Source organism: Eumetopias jubatus, unplaced genomic scaffold (assembly GCF_037043125.1).
Source record: "Eumetopias jubatus isolate StellerSeaLion01/CBP00866 unplaced genomic scaffold, mEumJub1_p1.0 scaffold_7, whole genome shotgun sequence".
In the NCBI taxonomy this organism is placed as follows: Eukaryota; Metazoa; Chordata; class Mammalia; order Carnivora; family Otariidae; genus Eumetopias; species Eumetopias jubatus.
The window spans coordinates 73,600,860-73,624,989 of record NW_028274813.1 but is presented as its reverse complement, the minus strand read 5'-3'; the positions used below and the strand labels follow the sequence as shown (position 1 = coordinate 73,624,989).

General features: G+C 57.9%; 2 protein-coding genes across 2 annotated transcripts; one reads left to right on the top strand and one right to left on the bottom strand.

Annotated features, from left to right (window-relative positions):
- Positions 1 to 101: 101 nt before the first annotated feature.
- ARHGEF40 (Rho guanine nucleotide exchange factor 40) lies at positions 102 to 19,133 on the top strand. The gene is made up of 24 exons (XM_028095181.2): positions 102 to 163; positions 2,728 to 2,925; positions 3,526 to 4,774; positions 4,912 to 5,079; positions 5,221 to 5,341; positions 5,925 to 6,021; positions 6,131 to 6,211; positions 6,341 to 6,457; positions 7,814 to 7,912; positions 8,012 to 8,127; positions 8,453 to 8,579; positions 10,244 to 10,366; positions 10,655 to 10,798; positions 11,299 to 11,909; positions 12,031 to 12,265; positions 12,599 to 12,685; positions 13,248 to 13,463; positions 14,175 to 14,345; positions 15,959 to 16,136; positions 16,903 to 17,007; positions 17,236 to 17,379; positions 17,884 to 18,014; positions 18,415 to 18,461; positions 18,596 to 19,133. The coding sequence occupies exons 1-23, from the start codon at positions 161 to 163 to the stop codon at positions 18,454 to 18,456; spliced, it is 4,563 nt and encodes a 1,520-aa protein (XP_027950982.1). The 5' UTR covers positions 102 to 160; the 3' UTR covers positions 18,457 to 18,461; positions 18,596 to 19,133.
- A 919-nt stretch (positions 19,134 to 20,052) lies between these two features.
- Positions 20,053 to 23,139, bottom strand: ZNF219 (zinc finger protein 219). Its single transcript, XM_028095162.2, has 4 exons — positions 23,105 to 23,139; positions 21,427 to 22,834; positions 20,985 to 21,116; positions 20,053 to 20,737 (listed from the first exon to the last, which is right to left on the bottom strand). Exons 1-4 carry the CDS (start codon positions 23,108 to 23,110, stop codon positions 20,127 to 20,129), a joined length of 2,157 nt encoding a protein of 718 aa, XP_027950963.1. The 5' UTR covers positions 23,111 to 23,139; the 3' UTR covers positions 20,053 to 20,126.
- Between the last annotated feature and the right edge of the window lie 991 nt (positions 23,140 to 24,130).

Sequence of the window (24,130 nt, the reverse complement as noted above, 5' to 3'; positions counted from 1 at the left end):
CTGGCGGGGCCCCGCGGCCTGGGAGCCCGAGCCGGCCGATCCGCCGCCGCGGCCGGAGCTGTCCCCTAGCCAGACCCGGCCAGACGGGAGCGGCGGGAGGGAGGCGGCGGCGCGCCCGGCCCCGCCCGCCCGAGCGTCGGACGCGTCCCCGCGCCGAGCCATGGTGAGTCCGGCGTCGCGGCCCCGGTGTCCCCCTCCGCCTTCGCGCAGCCCGCTCGGGGCCGCCAGCCCCCAGCCCGGTGCCTCCAGAGCCCGCCTCGGTCTGTTGAGCGCTCCTGGAACTCTCCTCCCTCCCATCCCCCCTTCTTTTCTTTGATCTGTCTCTCTGTCTGCCCCACTGTCTGGCTCTGTCCCCACTGGCTATTGCCCTCACTCTTTCTTTCTTCCCTTCTTCTCCGCCCCCTCCCCCATCCTCCCTCAGGTCGCTCCCCCAATCCACAGACCTCCCCCCCGCCCTCCTCTGTCCCGACCTGTGCCTTCCTTTGCAGGATCCTCCCTCCCCCTCCGGGTCCCGGCTCCCTACCCGCGGGAGACCCCTGCGGGTTGGTGCTGCAGCGGCCCTGGAAGGGGCCCGGCCTTGGGTCATGAGAACTGACCTGCCTGGAACCACCATTTTCCATCCCAGTCCCCAGCCCGGTGAGCTGGGCCCACCCATCCGGCCCTGGGGGACCGGCCACAGCTGTGGCTGGGCCGGGGCCAGGGACATGGCCAAAGAGGGAAGTTCCCGCGGAGAAAGAGGGGCTGCTTCAGGAGAATGGACAGAGTGAGGAGGGGGACTCACAGTGCCAGGGGGCGTGATGCTGCCAGAGCCGACCAGAGATTGAGGATGGGGCGGGGGGGGGGGGAAGTGCCCCAGAGCTCTCGCTGCAGGGAGCCGAAGCACTGTCTCAGAGTACTCCCGCTGCAGAGGGGAGGGAGCACAAGCGGGAGCTCCCTGCAGGAGGTAGGGGACTCTGGCAGCGGCATCTTAGGACACAGGAAGCAGAATGGCACTGTTAAGGGGGAGTCCATACCACCAGGAGTGGACGCTATTCTGGGAACTTTCACTCCAGAAGTTGTCTCTGAAGAATCACTGCAAGGAATGGGCACTGCCAGAGAGAGTGCCCACTGCAGAGGGCTGGGGGGGCACGGCTAAGGGGGCGCTCGCTGCAAAGTGGAGGAGGGGGAGGCCCTGCCAGGGGGCGCTCACTGCCAGGAGGTAGGGGGAGGAGCACTACCAGGGCTGCTCCTCTACAGAAGGAAGGGCACCCCCTGGCAGGGAGGCTGGAGCAAGAAAAAAGAGGAACTGGGCCAGGGAGAGCTGACTCAGTCTCTCTGGTCTCCTTTTTGGTCCTGGCTGACTGGAGGCCCGGTCTCTGTGCTCCTGCCCGCCGCCTCCCACCCCAGACCCCTCCTCCCCTCCTGCCGCTGCAGTTTCCTGTGGCTGAGACTCCCGCTCAGCCATGAGCTCACCGCCCCTAATGGGTTGCAGCTGCCTCGCTCCTCAAGCTCTAGCTCCCCCCTCCTGGCCTCTGATCGGGCCCACTCTGCCCCCCCACCCTCCCCCCACCCACTCTCACCACGCTAGCTAGCCTTTAGCTAGCTGGGTCCCCGGAACACTGGAGGGTCTGTCTGCTCGCCCACACACCTTGGGACTGGGTCTCTGTGCTGACGCACTGAATGTCCCTCTCTGGAGTGGCTGCCCTAGCTTCTCAGAGGGTCAGGACAGATGGGCAACTGGTAAAATATGCAGTTTTGTCTGCAGGGCAAAGACAGGACTGGGGGTGGAGGATGGCTGGAGGGAACTTTAGATAAACACTGCAGAGCGTCCCCTTGCCCACTGACAGCAAAGAAACCTGATAAAAAGAACCTCAAAGCCATCTTGAAAGAGAAATTAGTCTGCAAAGGAATAGCCTGACGGGTGCTTGTTTAGCGTCTGAGATGGAGAAAGAGACCCAGAGATGCACTTAGGGAGGCAAATCCAGAGGAAGCAGGGCTGTCTTTTGAGACAGTGGCGGCAGGTGGAGTTGGCAGAGAGGTCCTACTGGAATTGGAAAAATCCATACCATCAAGGCCTCCTCCCTTCCCCACATGTTCCTTTTGTGACTTTTTCCTCTTTTGGCTGCCCCCACCCAGTTCTTTGTAACCCAATCCCACATGCTCTGGGAGTGGGTGATTGCTCTGGAGCCACTCTGGGCGAGAGAAGTTTGCTAGAAAGACAGACAGCCCTTTAGTCCTCCCTCCTTCCCTGTCCTCCTCTTCACCCAACAACTATCTCTCGGATACGATTGTTCGAGATGGTGGCACCTCCACCTAAGTTGGAGCTCCGTAGCCCTTACACCCGGTGAGGAGGGGCTTGCAGGATGGCCCTCCACCTTCCCAGCTCTCTCAGCCATCGCTAAATCTTCTGGAGGCCGAGAGGACTGTCTCTTCCTGAGGAGGAACTCTGCGGTGGTCCTACCTCACAAGAAGCAGGGCTGGTTCTGTGATCAGAGACATTCACAACAAATTCTCCCTGGCTCTCCAGGGCCAGCGTCTCAGGGCTCCAGCGTGGAGGGCACTGCTAGGTCTGGGCACTCTGGCTGCCCCAGCCCCACTGAGGCCATCCCAGGCTCATTCAGCCAGCATTTCCCGAGTGTCCTCTCTGAGCACACACTGGGCGCACCATGTGGCCCCTGGGGGACACAGCCAGCCCCGTACCCGGGGCCATGCTCTCTAGGGCGCTGCAGCTGGTCTTATCTCTCCCAGGAGCCCGAGCCAGTGGAGGACTGTGTGCAGAGCACGCTTGCCGCCCTGTACCCACCCTTCGAGGCGACAGCCCCCACACTCTTGGGCCAGGTGTTCCAGGTGGTGGAGAGGACTTATCGGGAGGATGCGCTGAGGTACACGCTGGACTTCCTGGTGCCCGCCAAGCACCTGCTTGCCAAGGTCCAGCAGGAAGCCTGTGTGAGTGGCCCCTAAGATCCACTGTCTCACTCTAGAGACTAGCCAGACTCATTTCCCTCTCCCCAGAAATGCCACCTCCCAACACTGACCCCCCCCCGAGGCAGAGGCCACTCAGATACTAACACACACAAAGACACTCGTCTTTCCCAAATATTGCCCCCTATGAAACATCAACTCCCAAAGACCCAGACCCATCAGACCCAATTCCAGACATCCCCCCATATTGATTTCCCAAGATACTTAACTCCCCCAGACATGACTCAACAGAGATCCTTCACTCCTGCGGCCATAAAGACTCCTAAGAGTCCCTGACCCCTCCAGACAACGGCATCTGCTGACCGTGTCTTTGTAATGACTCAGTTGTTACCCTCCCACGCATGGAACTCATTTCCTAGAGAAGCTTCCTACTACCAGAAAACCGGCCAGTCCCAATCCCTCCCTCTGCTACATGAACACCCCAAGATACCCCTCTGGCTCCCCTGGGATTATAACCCACCAGGCAACAGGGCAGCCCTGCCTAGGGGGGTCCCGTTCTAACTGCCTTCTCCCGCTGGCTTCATCAGCAGAGGCCTGAACGTGGCGTCCCACCTCTCTCCCCAGGCCCAGTACAGCGGTTTCCTCTTCTTCCATGAGGGCTGGCCCCTCTGCCTGCACGAGCAGGTGGTGGTGCAGCTAGCAGCCCTGCCCTGGCAACTGCTGCGCCCAGGAGACTTCTACCTGCAAGTAGTGCCCTCAGCAGCCCAAGCACCCCGCCTGGCACTCAAGTGCCTGGCCCCAGGCGGTGGACGGGTGCAGGAGTTGCCTGTGCCCAATGAGGCCTGTGCCTACCTGTTCACACCTGAGTGGCTGCAAGGCATCAATAAGGACCGGCCAACAGGTCGTCTCAGTACTTGCCTACTCTCTGCGCCCTCTGGGATTCAGCGGCTGCCCTGGGCAGAGCTCATCTGCCCACGATTTGTGCATAAAGGGGGCCTCATGGTTGGACACCGGCCAAGCACGTTGCCCCCCGAACTGCCCTCCGGACCCCCAGGGCTCCCCAGCCCTCCGCTCCCTGAGGAGGCCCTGGGCACCCGGAGTCCTGGCGACGGGCACAATGCCCCCGCTGAAGGACCTGAAGGCGAGTACGTGGAGCTGCTGGAGGTGACGCTGCCTGTGAGGGGGAGCCCCACAGATGCCGAGGGCTCCTCGGGCCTCTCCAGGACCCGGACAGTGCCCACCCGAAAGGGTGCTGGAGGGAAGGGCCGGCACAGGAGACACCGCGCCTGGATGCACCAGAAGGGCCTGGGGCCTCGGGACCAGGATGGGGCACGCCCACCGGGTGAGGGAAGCAGCACTGGAGCCTCCCCTGGGTCACCCCCAGGAGCTGAGGCTCTCCCAGAAGCAACAGCCCTAGAGGTGTCTGAGTCTCCAGCAGAGACATTGGGGGAAGCCTCTGAATCTTGTCCCCTGAGGCCAGGGGAGGCTGGGGGAGGGGCAGGCCAGGGGGCTGAAGGACCACCTGGCACCCCTCGGAGAACAGGCAAAGGAAACAGGAGAAAGAAGCGTGCTGCAGGCAGAGGGACTTTTAGCCGAGGAGGGGACAGTGCTCCAGTGAGCCCAGGGGACAAGGAAGAAGCCAGCCACCAGGAGGTCCTTGTCACTCTGCCCCCGCCAAATGAGCACCAGCTCCCAGGATGCAGCCCAGTCGAGGAGGAGCACAAAGGCTCAGGGAAGCCAGAGTCAGAGCTGAAGGAGGAGCTCAAACCAGCAGACAAAAAAGAGCCTCAGCCCCCAGAAGCCTGTGGACCTGTAGACGAGATGGCCAGTGAGAAGGATCTAGAGGAGCCCAGCCTGGCATGCGTGGTGGCAGGTGAGATGACACCGAAGCCAGGAGGGCAAAGGCCAGCATAGGCTGGGTCTAGAGAAGGGGGCTGGAGGAGGAGCTGGGAGCCCCACAGCCAGAACCTTCCCCACCTCAGGCCTAAAGCTCTGCTTGTGTCTGTGCAGGACCCACAGGTCCAGAAGGGCTCCTGCCAGACCCACCACCACCACCCCTGGAGACGGTGCAGGAAGTGGGAGGGGACAGTGTCCCAGAAGAGGCCTCTCCAGTCTCCATCTCCGATGACCCGGATGTAGCTTGGGACTTGATGGCATCTGGATTCCTTGTCCTGACTGGTCAGTGGGCATCAGTGTTTGAAGGGACAGGGGTCAAGGAAAGAGAAGCGATCAGGGTGGGCTGTGGAGGGAGGCCGGGTGGCTGGGAGGTAGCCAAGGCCTGCCTGCAGCCAGGACAGCCTGGCCGTTTTGTGTCCTCAGGAGGGGTGGACCAGAGTGGGCGAGCTCTGCTGACTGTTACCCCACCATTTCCTCCTGAGGAGCACCCACCCTCCCGAGACATGCTGAGCACTGCTCTTCATTACCTCCACTCATTGCTCAGGTAACCGAGGCCCACCACTGGCACCCTGAACATTAACCTCCTGCTCATGAGGGCCCTGACCTCCTTTCTTCTCAGGACACTGACTTCCTGACCTCTAGGATACTGACTTCCTCACCCATCAATTTTTAAGGCACTGAGCACTGACCTTGCTGACCTCTGACCTCCAGGATATCTTCATCAATGTTCACAATCAACACTGCTAACTTTCAATAGCCTAAGACACTACCTAGATGATCAGGGTATTGGTTTACTCATTCAGCAGCTACTTACTGAGCACCAAGAACCTAGGAGGCACCATGCCATGTACTGGAATGGAATTCACACCTTTCCAGAGCATAGCGGTCCTGGTTTTCCAGACCCTGATCCTGTGACTTAGTATCATTGAACATAGACTCCTGAATGCTAGGTCACTGCCTCTTGGACACAGATCCACATTTTGGTCCTTTGCCCATTGCTTCCTGAAAGTACCAAGCACTAACTTCTCCTGAGGACTAGTAACAGTAAAACCAGACCCTGTGCCGCCGTCCCCTCAACACACACACGTGCACACACAGGGCCCCCTTGGCTCTTTCTGCCCCCACAGGCCTGATCTCCAGATATTGGGGCTGTCCATCCTGTTGGACCTTCGAAAGGCACCCCCATTGCCTCCAGCCCTCATTCCTGTTCTAAGTCAACTTCAGGTAACCAGTCCTTGACACATGTACTTCTCCTGACCCTAACTCTTCCCTGGGTGGCCATTCTAGGCCACCCGGTTGCCCACCATTTAGTGTTATTCTTCTCTGCCCTCAGGACTCAGGAGACCCTCCCCTCATTCAGCGACTGCTGGTTCTCACTCATGATGATCCTCTGACTGAACTCTATGAACTTCAGGTTTGAGCTCCTCACTCCCAGCTAGTCCCCTTCAGTAGTGGAGAGAGAAGAGGATGACTGGAGCCCCAAGCTGGTCCCTGAACCCCTGGGTGGCCAGGCCAGAAACCCCCTGCCTTCACATGTCTCCAGGGCGCTGAGTTGCTATCAGAGAGTGATCTGAAAAGAGTGGCCAAGCCAGAGGAGCTGCCGTGGGACTTGGGAGGTCACAGGGAACCCTCTCCCAGCTACTGGGTAGAGACACACCAGGTAAGCTTCTCCTCCCCTACCCACGACGGTGGGAGCCAGGAATGACCCAGCTGAGGACATTCTGGGAGAGAGAGGGCAGATCTGAGACATGACCATGGGGTTGGGAAAAAGAGATTTCCCTTCCATTCAATTCAATACATATTTATGGCTCACAACCCATAAGCAAAATATTATGCATGTACCATGGGCTACTGGGGAGATGAGAGGAGTATATTCAATAAGTTCTTAATATGACATCAAGCAGCATATGGTTTTTGGTGGGACATAAGTCAGAAGCTATTAAAGAAGAGTGTAAGGTAATTTTACTGGGGTTCTGGAAAGAGCTGACAGGAAGGCTGGTTCTAGTTCCATGTGATCTTGGACAAGGTACTGTACCCCATTTCCAGAGATGGTACCCTTTCTGTACTTGTCCCATGCACCAACATCCAGGCCTCAGGGTCCTCACCCACAAAGTACTGCAAGTGTGATATAATAGCTGAGTCTATGAATCTCAGTGCTGTGAATATTCAAGAAAAGATAAATGAACACGATCTGAGCTAAGTATTAAAGGGGGTCTGTAACATAGTCGCTAAGCTATACATCAAAGGGGAAGTGGATCTGAACAGTCAGAGAGGAGGGCTTTATAGGGTGGAAACCTAGTGCAGACAGGGGGAAAGGAGACTTGCATTTACTAAGCTGTTTACTGTGCCAGTCCTTACTAAGTGCTTACCTGGCATCATCTCTTTAAACCTCACAAAATTCTGTGTATCTTTTTTTTTAAAGATTTTATTTATTTATTTGAGAGAGAGAGAGAGTAAGAGAGAGCAGGAGAGAGGAGAGGGTCAGAGGGAGAAGCAGACCCCTCACTGAGCAGGGAGCCTGAAGCCGGACTCCATCCCGGGATTCCGGGTTCATGACCTGAGCTGAAGACAGCCGCTCAACCAACTGAGCCACCCAGGCGCCCCTGTGTATCTTTTTTTGAGAGAGAGAGCATGAATGGGGGTTTTGGGGGGCAGAGAGAGAATCTTAAGCGGGCTGTACGCCCAGCATGGAGCCTGATGCGGGGCTTGATCTCACGACACTGAGATCACGACCTGAACCGAAACAAGAGTCGGACACTTAACTGACTGCACCATTCAGGTGCCCCAAAATTCTGTGTATCTTGTCCTGACTTTAGAGTGAAGAAAACTGAGGTTCGGGAGGTTTCTGGACCTGCTTAATGTCATACAATTAGTAAACAACAAAGAAACTAACCGAGCATTGTTTCCATAAACGTCTCTGGGGCTGCCCTCCCCGCCCCCCGCCCCGCTCCATCCCCGTGTGTGTGTGTGTGTGTGTGTGTGTGTGTGTGTGTGTGTGTGTGTGTGTGTGTTTCAGGAAGTGGCAAGGCTGTGCCGCCTGTGCCAAGGGGTGCTGTGCTCTGTGCGGCAAGCCATTGAGGAGCTGGAGGGAGCCACTGAGCCGGAGGAGGGAGAGGTATGACGTGAGACCAGACGGAAGGGGATGGGGTGGGGATGGGGCGGGGATGGGGACACTCCGGTGGAGCCCCTAATGCTGGCTGCCCCCTGCCCCCAGGAGGCTGTAGGAATGCTTGAGCCCCTACAGAAGGTGCGGGCAGATCCCCGGCTGACGGAGCTGCAGAGGGACGGGGGAGCCATCCTGATGAGGCTGCGTTCCACCCACAGCAGCAAGTATGAGGGGGGCAGGTGGAGACACAGCAGAGAGCCGTCAATAAACCTTAGCCGCCAGGTCATTCTTAGTGAGCATGCCTCTGGGCAGGAGATCATGCTTTTCCACCTCCTATAACCTTCACATAACGTCTTTAGGTTCTAGTTACAATTACAGACAGGGATCTGGAGGATCAGAAGTGTTAAATGCCTTGGCCAAGATTAGTCAGTCGATGGGAGAGTCGGGATTCAAATCCAGGCCTGCTGTGCAAGGATGGAATGTGGTGGGGTGGGTGGGGGGCAGGGGTTGACAAGGGCGGTAGATCATTCTGCTCCTTTCTTTCCCCAGGCTGGAGGGCCCGGGCCCAGCCGCCCTGTACCAGGAGGTGGACGAGGCCATTCACCAGCTCGTGCGCCTCTCCAACCTGCACGTGCAGCGGCAGGAGCAGCGGCAACGCCTCCACCGACTGGAGCAGGTGAGGCAGGACCCTCAGACGGCGCTTACGTGGCCTGGGGGCCTGGCCTCCAGCGCTCCCTTTACTGCTGACCCCCACAGCTCACGGTGTTCTCCCCACCTGGCTCCGCTGGGTGCCCCTCCCTCTCTCCTCACCCCACCCTGGAGGTTGGGCGGGTGGGTGTGAGATTCAACAAGAGGAACACAGCATCTCAGCCCCAGCAGAGAAGCCAGACCTCCCCTGCCCCACTGGCGATATTTGATCCGGGATCCTTAGAGGTTGTGAGATCAGAAGAGGTGCGTGGGTGCCCTAGGGGATTTGGGGAGGAGCTGATTGACTCTAGGGGGCCTATAACTTAAAATAATACATGTCTATTAATAACAGCTTTTTAGCTACACTGCCACCCATGTTCCCTCAACTCTTTCTATGATGTCTTCCCCAAATCTGAGGCTGGAAAGGTCCCACCTTCCTCCACTTTGGAAGGAGAAGATAATGGAAGACACTAAGGCCTCTTTGTGGGGAAGATTTGGGGATAAGGCTGGCTTCTCTGAACCTTGATTCTTCTCTCCTGGGGTTAAGAGCCCCACGGGGATTAACCTAACATGCCGGGTAGGGGGACAGGGGGCTTTGCAATCTGATGGTTCCCCCAGAGCCCCAAGCATGGTGAATGAGCACCTCATGGACCTACATGTGGGCATCAGGGGAAGGGTCATCTCAGGGTCAATGTCAAAGTGGGGGGAAGGGCTCTCTGTTTTCTGGGGTTTCTACATATTGGCTTCCTCCAACCCAGTATCCAAGGGGTGGTATCTCTTACTATTTGGTTGCTTGCTTGCTTATTAGCCATTTTCCCCATTTCAAAACCGTTAGCACACAGGATTGGGAGTCTACAGTTCTCAGCTTAAGTTCTAGCTCTGCTAGGAGTGAGATGTTGGACAAATCTTGAAGCATCTCTGAGTCCCCAAGTCCGCATCTGTAGAATGGGATCATAATGACACTTACCTCACAAGGGTATTAGGATGACCAGATGAATTCAGCAAAGGACTGTACAAGTATTTATGGTCGGGCCCTAATTACTGGGAACATTCTCAGGCTTCTCGTCCGCAAGCTGTCCTACCGCAGCTTCCAGCCTTAATTCAGAGAAAAAAATTACCATCCCTTTTTGGTCAAATATCCCAGAACCAACATGAGAGTCCTTAGATCGCCATAATAGGCAACTAGAGCTGGGGACACACACGCACACACATACACACACACACACACACACACACACACACACCACACTGGGTTGTCTCTTCAAGCTAGGTCCCAGGGACACCTGCCCACCCGTCGGTGGACTCAGTGAATGTGAAATTTCTCCTCCTCGGTTATCCAGACGAGCCTCATCCTGCCTCAGGCTCACACCAGCTCTATCTATGTCCCCTCCGGGCAGAGCCCTGGAACCCTCGCCCGCCTCCCTCAGTGCTTCCTGCCAGCCCAGCTTCCCGTTCTGGTGCTTTCTCACTTGACCCTTGTGAAAACTACCACCGACCACTGTTAACCATTCCCACACTACAGCTGACATGAAATGGTTCTCCCGAGGGTCAATGGATCAGGGTGGTGGGCTTGGAGCTGGATCTCAGCTTTCCTTTCCATGGCACGGTCTCCTTCTCCCTCACGGCCCCGCTATCCTGCCCCGTCTGCCTCAGGCGCTGCAGTGGCTCTCAGGCCCAGGGGAGGAGCAGCTGGTCAGCTTCGCTGTGCCGGGGGACTCCCTGTCTGCCCTGCAGGACACGGAGCTGCAATTCCGGGCTTTCAGCGCGGAGGTTCAGGTGAGAAGGGGGGAGAAGAGAAATGGGAGAGGGGCAGGGAGAAGGGGGAGAGGGAGAGGGGGAGGGGCAGGGGGAGAAGGGGGAGAGGGGCAGGGAGAAGGGGGAGAGGGAGAGGGGGAGGGGCAGGGGGAGAAGGGGGAGAGGGGCAGGGGGAGAAGGGGGAGAGGGAGAGGGGGAGGGGGCAGGGGAGAAGGGGGAGAGGGGCAGGGGAGAAGGGCACGGGGTGGGAAGGAGGAGGAAACTGACTGGGACTGAGGACCAGGTCTGAGTGCAGCCTTCCTTCTCCAGGAGCGCCTGGCCCAGGCACGGGAGGCCCTGGCCCTAGAGGAGGACACCACTTCCCAGAAGGTTCTGGATGTCTTTGAACAGCGGCTGGAGCAGGCTGAGAGTGGCCTCCATCGAGCCCTGCGGCTACAGCGCTTTTTCCAGCAGGTGTGTGCAGAGCCTCTTCCTTCCGTGCCCACCCCAGCCTGCCTTCGGCCTGGGGAAGCTGATCAGGTAGTTGCTAAAAGCAGGGACTCAGGAGACCATCTCTTTTGATTCTTGGCTCTGCCATCTACTTGCTGAAGGACCTGGGACAAGTTACTAAACCTGAGCATGCCTCCATAGGCACCCACCTCACAGGGCTGCTGCGAGAATGGTATAGGTAATATATAAGAAGCACTTAGTACAGAGACTGCCACTGATAAATTCTCTGTAAATATTGGTTCTTCTTTCATCCAGGCCCCTCTGTCTCCATACCAGCTCCGAGTGACACGGTTAGGCAGTGGCGCTGGGATAGGAAAGGGGGTGTTCTCAGAGGACTGAGGGGGGGTGGTGGGCACTGGGAAGCCGTCAGCAAAAAAGGACAGGCGCTGCCACTGGGCAGCATGCGTGAGTGGCACCGGACCTCACTCTTTCTCTCCCCATCCCCGTCCCCTCGGGCCTGGCAGGCGCACGAATGGGTGAATGAAGGTTCTGCTCGGCTGGCAGGAGCGGGGCCCGGTAGGGAGGCCGTGCTGGCAGCCCTGGCCCTGCGGCGGGCCCCGGAGCCGAGCGCCGGCACCTTCCAGGAGATGCGGGCCCTGGCCTTGGACCTGGGCAGCCCGGCCGCCCTGCGAGAGTGGGGCCGCTGCCGGGCCCGCTGCCAAGAGCTGGAGAGGAGGATTCAGCAGCAGCTGGGAGAGGAGGCGAGTCCGCGGGGCCACCGGCGGCGGCGGGCAGACAGCGCCAGCAGCGGAGGGGCCCCCCGGGGCCCCCACAGCCCCTCGCCCAGCCTTAGCTCCCTGCTGCTCCCCGGCAGCCCCGGGCCTCGTGCAGCCCCATCCCATTGCTCCCTGGCCCCCTGTGGGGAGGACTGTGAAGAGGAGGGCCCTGACTCAGCTCCAGAAGCAGAGGTTAGGCCTCCGAGGACCGTGCTGATCCGAGGCCTGGAAGTCACCAGTACCGAGGTGGTAGACAGGACGTGCTCGCCCCGAGAACACGTGCTGCTGGGCCGGGCTGGAGGTCCAGATGGGCCCTGGGGAGTAGGCACGCCCCGGATGGAGCGCAAGCGAAGCATCAGGTGAGAGCCCAGGCCGATTACTGCCCGAGAGGCAGGCCTAAGTGCCCAGCAGGAAAAGAATCCGGTGTTGTTGGGGGTCCCGTGCCCCAGCCTCCTCTGACACTCCCTGTTGCCCCTGCAGCGCCCAGCAGCGTCTGGTGTCGGAGCTGATTGCCTGTGAGCAGGAGTACGTGGCCACCTTGAGCGAGCCAGTGCCACCCCCGGGGCCTGAGCTGACTCCTGAACTGAGGGGCACCTGGGCCGCAGCCCTGAGTACCCGGGAGAGGCTCCGCAGCTTCCATCGGACACACTTTCTCCGGGAGCTTCAGGGCTGCGCCACCCACCCCCTGCGCATTGGGGCCTGCTTCCTTCGCCATGTGAGCGACCCCTAACACTTCTAGGTCCTCTCCCTTCTCATGTCTCAGCCCCATCCACCTGTATCCATTCTCAGTGTCCGCTCCCCATCCCCTCGAAAGTGTGTGGTCCGAGACTCCGGGGCCCAGAGCTGTTCTCTGGGCCCCTCTGGATCCACTCAGCCTGTGTCCCTGTCCTCAAGTGCTGCCTGGCCTTCACTCTGCGTGGGAGCCTGTCATTTCCCAGGCAGACGGAATGGCCTGTCTCTCCCTTGTGCTGTAGTGAGGGTGGGGAGGAGGAAAGGGAGAAGCTTGTCTCTCACCAGGTGATGGCTTGTCTCTTCCCCACTGGCACAGGGGGACCAGTTCAGCCTTTACGCCCAATACGTGAAGCACCGACACAAACTGGAGAATGGTCTGGCTGCACTTGGCCCCCCAACCAAGGTAACCTTTGCTCCAACCCCCACGAGAAGGAGCGGGGCCAGGAATCCCTAAAAACGCTCCCCACCTCAAAGTCTCTCGGGGAAGAGAAGCTTTCCTGGATGTGTCCAATAATCTCCCCGAAGTGCCGAGGGTGGGACGAGCACTGGACTGGGAGCCAAGCGAGCCTGAGTTTTTATCCTGAGGGACTTTGGGGCAAGACTCTTGATTCCTCTGGGCCTCTGTTTCTACATCTGGTAAATGGGAGCACTGTCCACTATTATCTAACTCACAGAGTGCTGTGAGGATCAAAAGACTTTATGTGAAAGTGACTTCAAGAGTTAAAAGCCAGAGACTATAAGGGATTATTTTTATTCCTCTCCCTTCAAGATTCAGAGGCTGGTAGAATCTCTTGCAGACCTCCTGCCTGCTTTCTTTCTGGGGAAGGTTCCACCTTACCTTCAGCAGTCTCTGGGCTTCATCTACCCCCCTAAAAGCCTGGAATACCATCCGCGTTCCCGACAGAGCTCAGCCCCCGCTAGCTCCAGCCCCTCCCCTCATCCCTGTCTGTCTCCTCCCCAACCAGGGCTCCGCGGAGAGCGGCCCCCACCTGCCCCGGGCCTTGGAGCAGCCCCTGGAGCAGCTAGCTCGGTATGGGCGGCTCCTGGAGGAGCTCCTGAGGGAAGCTGGGCCTGAGCTGAGTTCTGAGCGCCAGGCTCTTGGGGCTGCCGTGCAGCTGCTCCGGGAACAGGAGGCCCGTGGCAGAGACCTGCTGGCCGTGGAGGCTGTGCGTGGCTGTGAGGTGAGGCCATGGCTCGTCACTCCAGTTCAAACTGTCCAGCCCTGTGGCTTCAGAAACCAGACTCAAAGTCAGAGGGCCCAGCTCTAATTTCCAATCAGCTAGATGGCCTTGGTCAAGTCACTGAACTTCCCTGGGCCTCAGTGTCCTCTTCTATAAGTAAAGAAGCTATGTCCTGCCCAACATCCCATAATCCTACCTCGGCCTGTGTTTTCCTCTTCTGTTCCCAGTGCTTCTCTTTCCCTGTCTCCTCCGCACTTCCTCGGGCACCTCACCGCCCAACACATACCTTCTTCTCCCTTACCTAGTCTTCTTCTAGCCCAGAAGGTCCAGAACAGGTGGGGAAGCTACCTCCTCTGATAGACCTCTTTCCCCTCCGGCTCTTTGCTGATTCTCCTCCTGGGTCAGAATGGTGCTTGATTGTCTACAGACGTCAAGTAGAACACTTGACGTCTACAGACTTCCCCGTGGGAGGCAATAAGCCCCACTGTGCAGGGTGCCTTCTGTCTGGAGAGGCAGGACTATGTGGCTAGGCCAGGTGTGCTGTGCACGGTGACCGGTGGACGGATTCTCGGCTGAGGCCTTCCCTGATTTCTGGACTCAGCCTGAGAACCAGTACAGTTGGCCCCTTGCCCTATAAATCCCATTTTTACTCCCCATAAAATATACTCAAAGGGCTCCAGGGCCAATTATCTTTCCTTTTCCTTTCCCCAGACAGATCTGAAGGAGCAGGGTCAGCTCCTACACCGGGACCCCTTCACCGTCATCTGTGGCCGAAAGAAGTGCCTTCGGCATGTCTTTCTCTTTGAGCATCTCCTCCTGTTCAGCAAGCTCAAGGGCTCTGAGGGGGGGTCAGAGACCTTTGTTTACAAGCAGGCCTTTAAGGTACAATGCTGGGATGGGGGCATGGGGGCAGGGACGGGACAGGAAGTCATGCTCTTCTTGAGAATTCAAGATGTTCTGGAAATTCAACTCCAAACACCCAGGTTCAGAATCTGAATCATCTAAAACAGGTTTTGACCTTAATCAACTATCAGGTTAGGATGTCAGAGGTGATAGAAATTCCTGTCATTGTCATTGGGGTTTTCCTTATCATTCATGTGGGATACTCACGAGGCATTCCAAGCCAGAATGGAGGACCCTTCCCATTAAGAATATATGCTTTCTGAATTAGGGGTGGTCCCTGGGGGTGATGAGAAAGGACTCTATCTATCTATCTATCTGTCTACCTATCTAATAGCTTAAGTTGACGGAAGCAATGGAACCGAACATGAGAGGAGGGAGGCCTTGCTTCAGGGAAACCGCTTTGGTACCCAGATAAACATCAGTAGAGACCTATAGTCCTAGGGGCACCTGGCTGGCTCAGTCGGTTGTGTCTGACTCTTGATCTTGGGGTTGTGAGCTCGAGCCCCACATGGGGTGTAGAGATCACTTTAAAAATAAAACCTTAAAAAAGAGAGAGAGAGGGCGCCTGGGTGGCTCAGTTGGTTAAGCGACTGCCTTCGGCTCAGGTCATGATCCTGGAGTCCCGGGATAGAGTCCCACATTGGGCTCCCTGCTCGGCGGGGAGTCTGCTTCTCCGTCTGACCCTCCCCCCCTCATGTGCTCTCTCTCTCTCTCTCATTCTCGCTCTCTCAAATAAATAAAATCTTTTAAAAAGAGAGAGAGAGAGAGACCTATAGTCCTAGATCAGGCAGTATGGCAGGATTCTAAGGGTTTCTTTCTTTCTTTTTTTTAAGATTTTATTTATGTATTTGACAGAGAGAGAGAGTACAAGCAGGGGGAGCGGCAGGCAGAGTGAGAAGCAGGCTCCCCGCTGAGCAAGGAGCTGGATGTGGGGCTCTGTCCCAGGACCCTGGATCATGACCTGAGCCAAAGGCAGACGCTTAACTGACTGAGCCACCCAGGCACCCCTAAGGGTTTCTTTTTTTTTTTTTTTTAGGATTTTATTTATTTATTTGACAGAGAGACACAGCGAGAGAGGGAACACAAGCAGCGGGAGTGGGAGAGGGAGAAGCAGGCTTCCCGCCGAGCAGGGAGCCCGATGTGGGACTCGATCCCAGGACCCTGGGACCATGACCCGAGCCGAAGGCAGACGCCTAACGACTGAGCCACCCAGGCGCCACCCCCCTGCCCCCCGCAAGGGTTTCTAAACTTTGTCTCCCTACATTCGTTCCAGCTATGGGGGGAGGTGGGGGACGGGGAGTATAGAGAAAAAAGCCTAGGTTTGGAATAATGTAGACATGGGTTTGAACCCTCTCTCTCTACTAAGCTATGATAAGCCCCTGGGCAAGTTGCTTCGTGTCTCTGGGCATTCCCCTTCTGTAAATTATGGTTGTTATGAAGACTAAATGTAGAACACTTGGCATATGGTAGGTGTTGAGCAAACATTTACTGAACATCTACCAGATGCCAAGCTAAGTGTAGTGCTTTTCCATGTGGTACCATCTAGCCAGGCCTCACTCTGTCTTCACCCACTCTCCTCCGCTCTTTCTCAGACTGCTGACATGGGGCTAACAGAAAACATCGGGGACAGTGGACTCTGCTTTGAGCTGTGGTTCCGGCGGCGGCGTACTCGAGAAGCGTACACACTCCAGGCAGCCTCGCCAGAGATCAAGCTCAAGTGGACCAGTTCTATTGCCCAGCTGCTGTGGAGACAGGCGGCTCACAACAAGGGTACCAGGCAGAGCCGGGGGAGGGGGGTGGGCTTGAGGTCCAGGTTACTGGAGGAGGTTAGTCGGAGCGTGTGGAGACCATTTGGGAAAACAGGGTGTGGAATGGAGAAGGAATGACTTAGGAGATGATTCCGGATCTAACTGAGAGAGATTGCTGGCATAGAAATTAGTCTAAGGTATACCAAAAGGAAAGGGGAAGCTACCCATTTCAGAAAAGCAAGAGCAAATGGCAGGGCAAAAGAGGGTGAGGGAGTGCTCACTGGACCCGGGTTCCAGAATTTACTTGCTGTGTGACCTGAACTAGTGTTTCTGTGTGTTTTGTTCTGGGATTTTTTGGGGGGATGGGTTTTTGTTTTTAATTCTCTGAACCCCATTCCACTCATCTGAAAAAAGGAAAGTGACAGCTTCGTGTGATAGGGACGATGAAATAAGGTGATTTTCTATCGAAGCACTTGATAAACTATAAAGGTGTGTAAAAATGAGGGCTTTGCTCTTAATGCCCAAGATAAAGGGCAGAAGGTGAGTATTAGAAGTTAGGTGGCTGGGATACCAAATGGGCAGGATGCAACAGGTAGGAGACAAGAGACAGCTGTCTGAGGAGGTAGTCAAGGCCCACCATCACCATCCAAGTTGTGACAGTTGGCAGCAAGAGTAACAGGAGATACCAGATGAATGAGAAATGGCAAGAAGCAGAAGAGTCCACCATGATAGTGCTTGGAGCAAAGGGGGCGCTGAAGGAGGTTGGTAACAGGGTCTCTGTTCCCTAGAGCTCCGAGTGCAGCAGATGGTCTCCATGGGCATTGGGAATAAACCCTTCCTGGACATCAAAGCCCTTGGGGAGCGGACACTGAGTGCCTTGCTCACTGGAAGAGGTGAGGGCCACAGTGCTGGGGGGGTGGCCCCCAGGAGTCAAGATCTTGATAGTGAGGGCATAGTGGGGAGGCATGGTGGAAAAGTGAGGAAGGGTAATGAGTGGACATGTCTTCCCCAAAATTGTGGGACTGACTGGGAGGCCCTCTGCGAGACTGAGGGACATTTCAGAGAGCCAGGAGGGCTTTCCCACACCAGCACCCCACCCCACCCCGCCCCCCTCTCTGCAGCCGCCCGCACCCGGGCTTCTGTGGCCGTGTCATCCTTTGAGCATGCCGGCCCTTCCCTTCCCGGCCTCTCACCGGGAGCCTGCTCCCTGCCTGCCCGCGTCGAGGAGGAGGCCTGGGATCTGGACGTCAAGCAAATTTCCCTGGGTGAGGCACCTCTCAAGGGGTGGCTCCCAACAGCTGGGTCATCGTGGTGATGTTCAGGCTGCTTGCTGCTAAGCAATTCCTTTTTCTAGCCAAGTAGCCCAGTTGCCATGACAACTATGTACAGCTTCCCCATTGCTAAAAGAGCCATCCGTCTGGTTGCTAGGATAATGCTTACAGCAGCCTGTTGCTAAGAAGCACTTCCTCTGTACCTCTCTCTCTAGCTCTCCTTGGGTTTCTATGGAAACTGCTCAGCTTCCTGTTGTACCCTCCTGGTTCACCACGGCAATCCTTATAGTTTCCTGTCGCTTCTTCCCTGGTTTGCTCTAATGATGCTGCTGACAATTTCCTGCCTCTTGGTAGGGGGCTCTCTTGCAACTGGGTTGCTATGGTGACTCACAGCTTCCTGTTGCTATGGAGCTTTTTCTTCCCTGATGGAGCAGCTTGGTTGCTTAAGGTAATCTAGAGGGGTTCTATACCCTGCTCTCACCCTAGCTTCCCCTCCAGCCCCAGAAACACTTGACTCTTCTGGAGATGTGTCCCCAGGACCAAGAAACAGCCCCAGCCTGCAACCCCCCCACCCTGGGAGCAGCACTCCCACTCTGGCCAGTGGAGGGATCTTAGGGCTGTCCCGGCAGGTAAGTCCTTATACTAGGGCTGGCAGTGGGGTGATCTCTTCAGCCACCTTCTGAGTGGGCTATTCTCATCCAACCCATGGGGGCAGGGAGAACCAATGAGCCTGTGCTCCCAGCAAGACCACAGATTGGATATATTGTCCAGTCTGCCTTTCTCCTCTCCCCCTAGAGCTGACTGAGAGGCAGCAAGGTCAGAAGTGAAAAGGAGTCTTTAATAAGGAACACAGTGCAGGAGTGGATGGAAAGGGGGTAATGCCAACAGCATCTGGACTTGGATTAAATCAGCCAAATTGAAGAATTTGGGGGAGGAGGAGAGAGGTGAATTGGCAGGCTTGGGGGGGCAGATCTAGGAACGAGGACATTTTCTTGCCCTTTAAGTTCACTGCAGTTCATCTCCTTGCAGAGTCATGCCCGAGCCCTGAGTGACCCCACCACTCCTCTGTGACCTGGGTGAGTCAGTACCCCCTCTCCACTATATCCAACACTCCTAACTTCTTGCATCAACTGCCTTCCTTCCCCCAGCTGCTTGCAAATCAGCTTCCTCCCTCTCCCGACCCATCTCCCTCTTCTCTCCTGGCTTCTAGAGAAGATGGAGAACTTGGCTACAGTCCCTCCTGTCGGCACATTTTGGGCAGGGATGGCAGTGGGACATAGCAGAAGACTGGAAGAGCACTGAATTCCTTCCCTCTGCTTCCTGGACAGAGAGGAGGTCGCAGGACCAGCGTGTTTCCTTTCCCTGCTGCTGTCCCTAGCTCTCTCCAGCCAGGTGCCTTCCTACAGGAACCAAAGTGGCCACACTTGCTTGCCTTCGTACCCTGGAGGTGGAGAAATGATCCCTCATCCAGTCCTTCCCCATCCCGGGCCACTGCATACTCCCAGGACACTGCTCCGTGTCAGCCCTCCCCCAACAGCCTGCATCCTCCCGTTCGTCCGGTGCCACCCGGACTCTCCTTGAGGAGACTCATCTCTGCCAGGTCAGCTGTAGTTCTGGTGACTCCACTCCGGGGTGTCATAGGAAATGGAGCTATGCAAACCATTTTTGGGGGGGGGGGAACAGCAAACTTTATACGTGTAATTACTGTTGTTATAATACTATTGTTATATTAAATGTATTTACTCACACTTTGTGTCGGAAGAGCTAGAGCAGACCTCCGGGTTGAGGTGACACTGCTACCTTGAACACTTCCCCTCACCCAACCATTAACTGGAACACAGAAAAAAAAAAAAAAAAAAACCAAACCAAGGCTTCGAGGTACCCAGTACCCCTTCCTGGCCCCAAACTGAGCCTGGGTGCAAGAGAATGTGCCTCTTCCACAGTGGCTCTTGGAGGCTCAATGCACTCTGTGAAGTTCCTCCTCTTCCGCTGCACCCACTTCTTGAGGCTGAGGTGGTCACCCTCAAGCTGGGATCCAGCACAGTCTAGCAGTTCTCAGAATGACGTCCACAGTGCGTGAGAGTCCCCTAGGCTGCTTGCTAAATGCTAATTCCTGGGCCCCACCCCCAGAGCTACTGAAGCCGAAGTCTGGGGGTAAAGCCCAAGATTTCTCGTTCCTCATTAAGCTCTTTGGGTGATCACTAAGCGCCTGAAGAAGTATTTCCGACAAAACCTCCAAGGAGGACAGGACATAGGCAGACAGACACAGCGCCCTGTGCCTCAAGACACCTGTTTATTGGGGACACAACTCTGCGACAGGGATGACAGGAATCGTACCAAAAATAGCGACGTCTACAGGGCCCCTGAAGGGGCTAGAAGGGTACAGTGCCCCCCACCCCCACCCATTGTACAAAAATAAACTCTCACGCCTATGGACCAGCAAACACTGGCAGAGCGGCTCCTCAACAGGGACACAACCCTCTGCCAGCCCTGGGACCCCGTTCTTTGATCCTCACCCCTGCCACTTCTAAGGCACTGTGACTCTCCCCTGGGCTGGGTGGGTAGCGCCCGCCCACCCTCCTACGCCCGCCACGCCCTCCACCCCCTCCACCTCTGGTCCGCCTGGGGCTGGGATATGGGTCCCACGCTGCCCCCTGCTGGCTGCTCTACCCAACTACCTCTAGCGCTCCCCCGCTCCCGCGGGGTGAGCTCACTAAGCTAACCGCCCCTAAGAGGGCTCCCTACCGTTCTTGTCCCCCCAGCCCCGCCTCTCCCGATCTCGACAGCCCGGGGCCCTCCTCCCCTTCCTGCGGAGGACTGGGAGGGGTCTCTCCCGATTGTGCAGGGGCGTAGGGCGGGGACGCGTCGGCCTGGGGCGGCCTGCGGCCCCGAGCCCTGCGGCTGTGGTGCACTTGCAGGTGCAAGGCCATGAGCTCCGGGGCTCCAGTGGCGAAGGGGCAGAAGAGGCATCGGTGGAGGGCACCCCCCGGCCCAGCCTCGCCTCCCGGCCCCGCCCGCAGGGACAGGTCCAGGGGTTCGGCCTCACCGCCTCGCCCGTTGCGCAGGGTCCTCCCGGGACTGGCGGGCTTCCGACGGGACCCTGGCGCCGCGCTCGAAGGAGGCCGGGGGTTCGCCGCGCCCTCCACCCAGGTCGCAGGCTGCAGAGCCGGCTTGGCTCCCGACTGCTGTGCCTGCTGTGCTGAACCCCGCTGGGAAGGGGGCGGCGGCTCCGGGGGTGGTCCGGGGCCCGCCCCGCTCCTCTGCTCTCGGTGGTGGCGCTGCAGGTGATACTTGAGCGAGCCGGATTGGGTGCCCGCGTAGTCGCAGTGCGGACACTTGTAGGGGCGCTCGCCTGGAGAAAGGGGTGCGACAGGGTCACAGAGGCACGATCACCGCCCGCCCCCACCCGCATTTCGCTCTCTGTACAAGCGCCTCCGGACCAGAAAAACACACTGCCACCCCCACCCCGTCTCATTTAACAGAGCAGCATTCCCCCAACCATCTCAACTAGCCAATCTGAAGGCTGCGTTTCCGGTAGCTCTCTCATGTCTCTTCCCGCCCTCCAGGTCCCTCCCCACCCCAGAGGCTGCCCCCCTCACCTGTGTGCACTCGCAGGTGCACTTTAAGGTGATGCGCAGAGCGGAAAGATTTTCCACAGAAGGGGCAATCCTTTCCTGTGGCTCCCCGGCCCCCTTCAGGCCGGGTCCCTCCAACCAACAGCCCATTCTCTTCTGCAACACACACGTTAAGGGAAGTCAGAAAGGCCCTTTGCACTAACCCTATCAGGGCCATGCGCACCCACCCCTTAGGACTGCTTCCCCTCAGGGCCCCAGAAGGAAACAGTATGTTTGAGGGAACCTGAGGGGTTGGATTTGTTGTGAGTTGTGCTGTGCCCTTGAAAAGTGGCCTCCAGGAGTAGGAAAAAAAAAGTCGAGAATTAAGAGATAGGTCCTTTTTAAAGAGGACGGGACAGGAGGGCAGTGGTGGCATCAGATGGGCCCAGGATGTGGAAACCTTGGAGGGAAAAGACCCCTTACATACCCTGCGTGGCGGTGGACCTTGCTGGGGTCCCCGCAGCAGGCGCAGAGTGCCCTGGCCCCTCGCCTGGGCGCGGGTGCAGTGAAGCCAGAGGGCCCAACGCCCTGCTGCGGGCCCAGGTCTCCTCCTCCGCCTCCACCACCTCCTCTTCCTCCTCTGGCTCTTCGGCGCGATGCCGGCGAGCCCGGGCCGGGAGAGCAGAGGGCAGTGGGCGGAAGCTTCCGAAGCTGCGGCCAGCCCCAGGCTCGGCGCCCTCACCATTGGGCCGGGCCTCGCCAGCTCGCAGGCTCAGGTAGCCCAGGAGGCTCGGAGGCTCACGGCGCTCGGCGGGAGTGGGCGCCGGGGCCAAGAGGAGCGCGGGGCCCAGCGGCTCATAGGCCAGCAGGCCCAGGTCAGGAGGCTGGGGGGCCCGGGCGGCCCCGGAACCAGGCCCCGGGGCACGCAGCGGACCCAGCTTGCTGGCGTGCACCTTCATGTGGTTCTTAAGGAACCAGGGCTCCTTGAAGCAGCGGCCACACACGGGACACGCATGATCGAAGGAGGCCTTGTGCTTGCGCATGTGGCCCTTCAGAAACCAGGACTGCGTAAAGCTCTGGCCACACACTTGACAGCGGAACTCCGGGGGCGCGGGGGGCTCCTCGGGAGCGGCAGGAGCGGGGGCGGGGGCTGCCTCACGTTCAGGCTCCGGCTCAGACTCTGGGACTGATCTGGGTTCAGGTTGGGGTGGAGGCTGAGGCTGGGGTGCAGCCGAGCTGGCCGCCAGGGGGCGCTCAGGAGCTCCGTGGGCCGTCAGGCTGTGATGCAGCAGCTCCTCCTCCTGGCTGGAGCCAAAACTGCACAGGCCGCACTTCCAGGGCCTGTGCAGGATGTGCAGGTGGCGTTCGCGCTCCGCCGCGGTGCGAAACTTGCCTTTGCAGAAGGGGCAACGGAAGGCGGACGACGAAGGAGCCTGGGACCGCGCCAGGCCCTCAGTAGCAGGGCTGGACTGCATGCCCCCTGAACTTCGGGCTCTCCCCAGCCGGGCCTCGCGCAGTAGCGCGCGCTCCTCCAACTCCAGCAACAGGCGTGCGGCGGGGCTACGCGGGCGCTCGGGCTGGTGCGTGCGCAGATGCGAGCGTAGCAGGGCACGCTGCGCTGCACGGTGGCCACAGTGCGGGCACTGGAAGGCCTGGGCGCCTGGGTGCGCCCGCAGATGCAAAGCCAGGATAGAGTTGAAGCGGAAGCGCTTCCCGCATACAGGGCAGGGGAAGCGCCTTTCGCCTGCACGACTCTCGGACCAGCCAACCGCTCCCATCCCTGGAGACCCGGCGCTCACGCCTGGCCCGTTGGAGTAGCGCTGCAGATCCAGTTCGCCGTCGAAGGCGGGCGGCGAGGGCGCTAAGTGGCCGCCCGGGGCGCGGGGACGTGAGCCCTGTGGAGAAAGACCTGAGTAGAGCAAGGGGTGGCGAAGGGACAGCTGTGGGGGAAAGCAAGGGCGTGGAAGGCCAGAAGAACTCGAGGGAGGGTGGGTTGGGGCCTGGATCAGGAACACCAAGTGCCCTTCCCACTCACCTTGGGGGCAGTGGGATATGAATAGGAATTGAGCTGTTGGGGCCATAGACATAACTTCTAAGAGAGGTAGGGAGGGGAAGGAGTATAATTGTAAGTACTTGCTGGTTCAGGCCAGGGCTTCTTCACTCACCTCCATGGACCCCCTTCACATTCTTTGGTTCTGGGGAGTGCAGGGAAGAGAAGGAGGAAAAGCTGCTAGTGAAGGCAACAGGTGCTGAAGAGCTAAAGCAAGAGAGACAGGTTTTGAGGGAAAGATGAGCCCTGGTTTTCAGCAATGGAAAGAGGCACCCCCAACCCCATACTCTTAGCAGCCCCTACTCCGGCAACCTATCCCTTCATTACCCTTCCTTGCCCTCCCTGAGACAGGAGGGGGCTGCCGTCTTCAAAATTTGTACTCCTTGATTTGCCCACCCCACAGGCTCCCTGATAGCCCAGATGCCTTCCCCCAAATTATTCATTTTAAATGCCTAGCCCAAAACCACCACTACCATCACCACCACCAATATCATCACCACCACCACCACCACCCCCTGGTGGTAGAAACCATCACAGTACACCCCTCTCTCATTTAAGTTAGGCTGTGCAGCTTAATGAGCAAACAGGGTGGGCCTGCCATGCTCCCCAGTTATCCAAGTGAGACCAGTTGCTCTCAGACCCCTAACTGACCCGCCAGCCAAACATCCTTCCACACTCCACAGTCCTTCCTTCTGCCCTTATCCTGTCTTTCTGTCTCTTCCCCCTCGTTCTCCCTCCCTCCGCCTGGATTCCTGATCCATTCATTTCCATTCATTACAGAGACTCATTCATGCATGGGAGAGAAACACCTCCCAGCAGCAGAGAGTCTGGAGACAGACAGAGGGGGAGGGGCATGAAGGGGGAGAGAGCCAGAGGGAGAGGGAATGAAGAGAGAGTTGGGGGAGGAGTGGAAGTTAAGGGGCGCTCCTGGCCTGGGGAAGGGGTTAAAAACTGCAAATACCAGATAGGATTCATCCCCGTGTTTCAAACCTTGGAGCCTGCAGTTTGATGGGGCATCTCAGCCCCTTTGTCCAGGGCTGTTCCGAGGCAGGCTTTCCTCCTCTCTGCAGGGGAGAGGCTCCCTCACACAAGAGGAGGATTACACTGGCTCTGAGCTCAAGAGGCTGGAGTGAGGGACGGG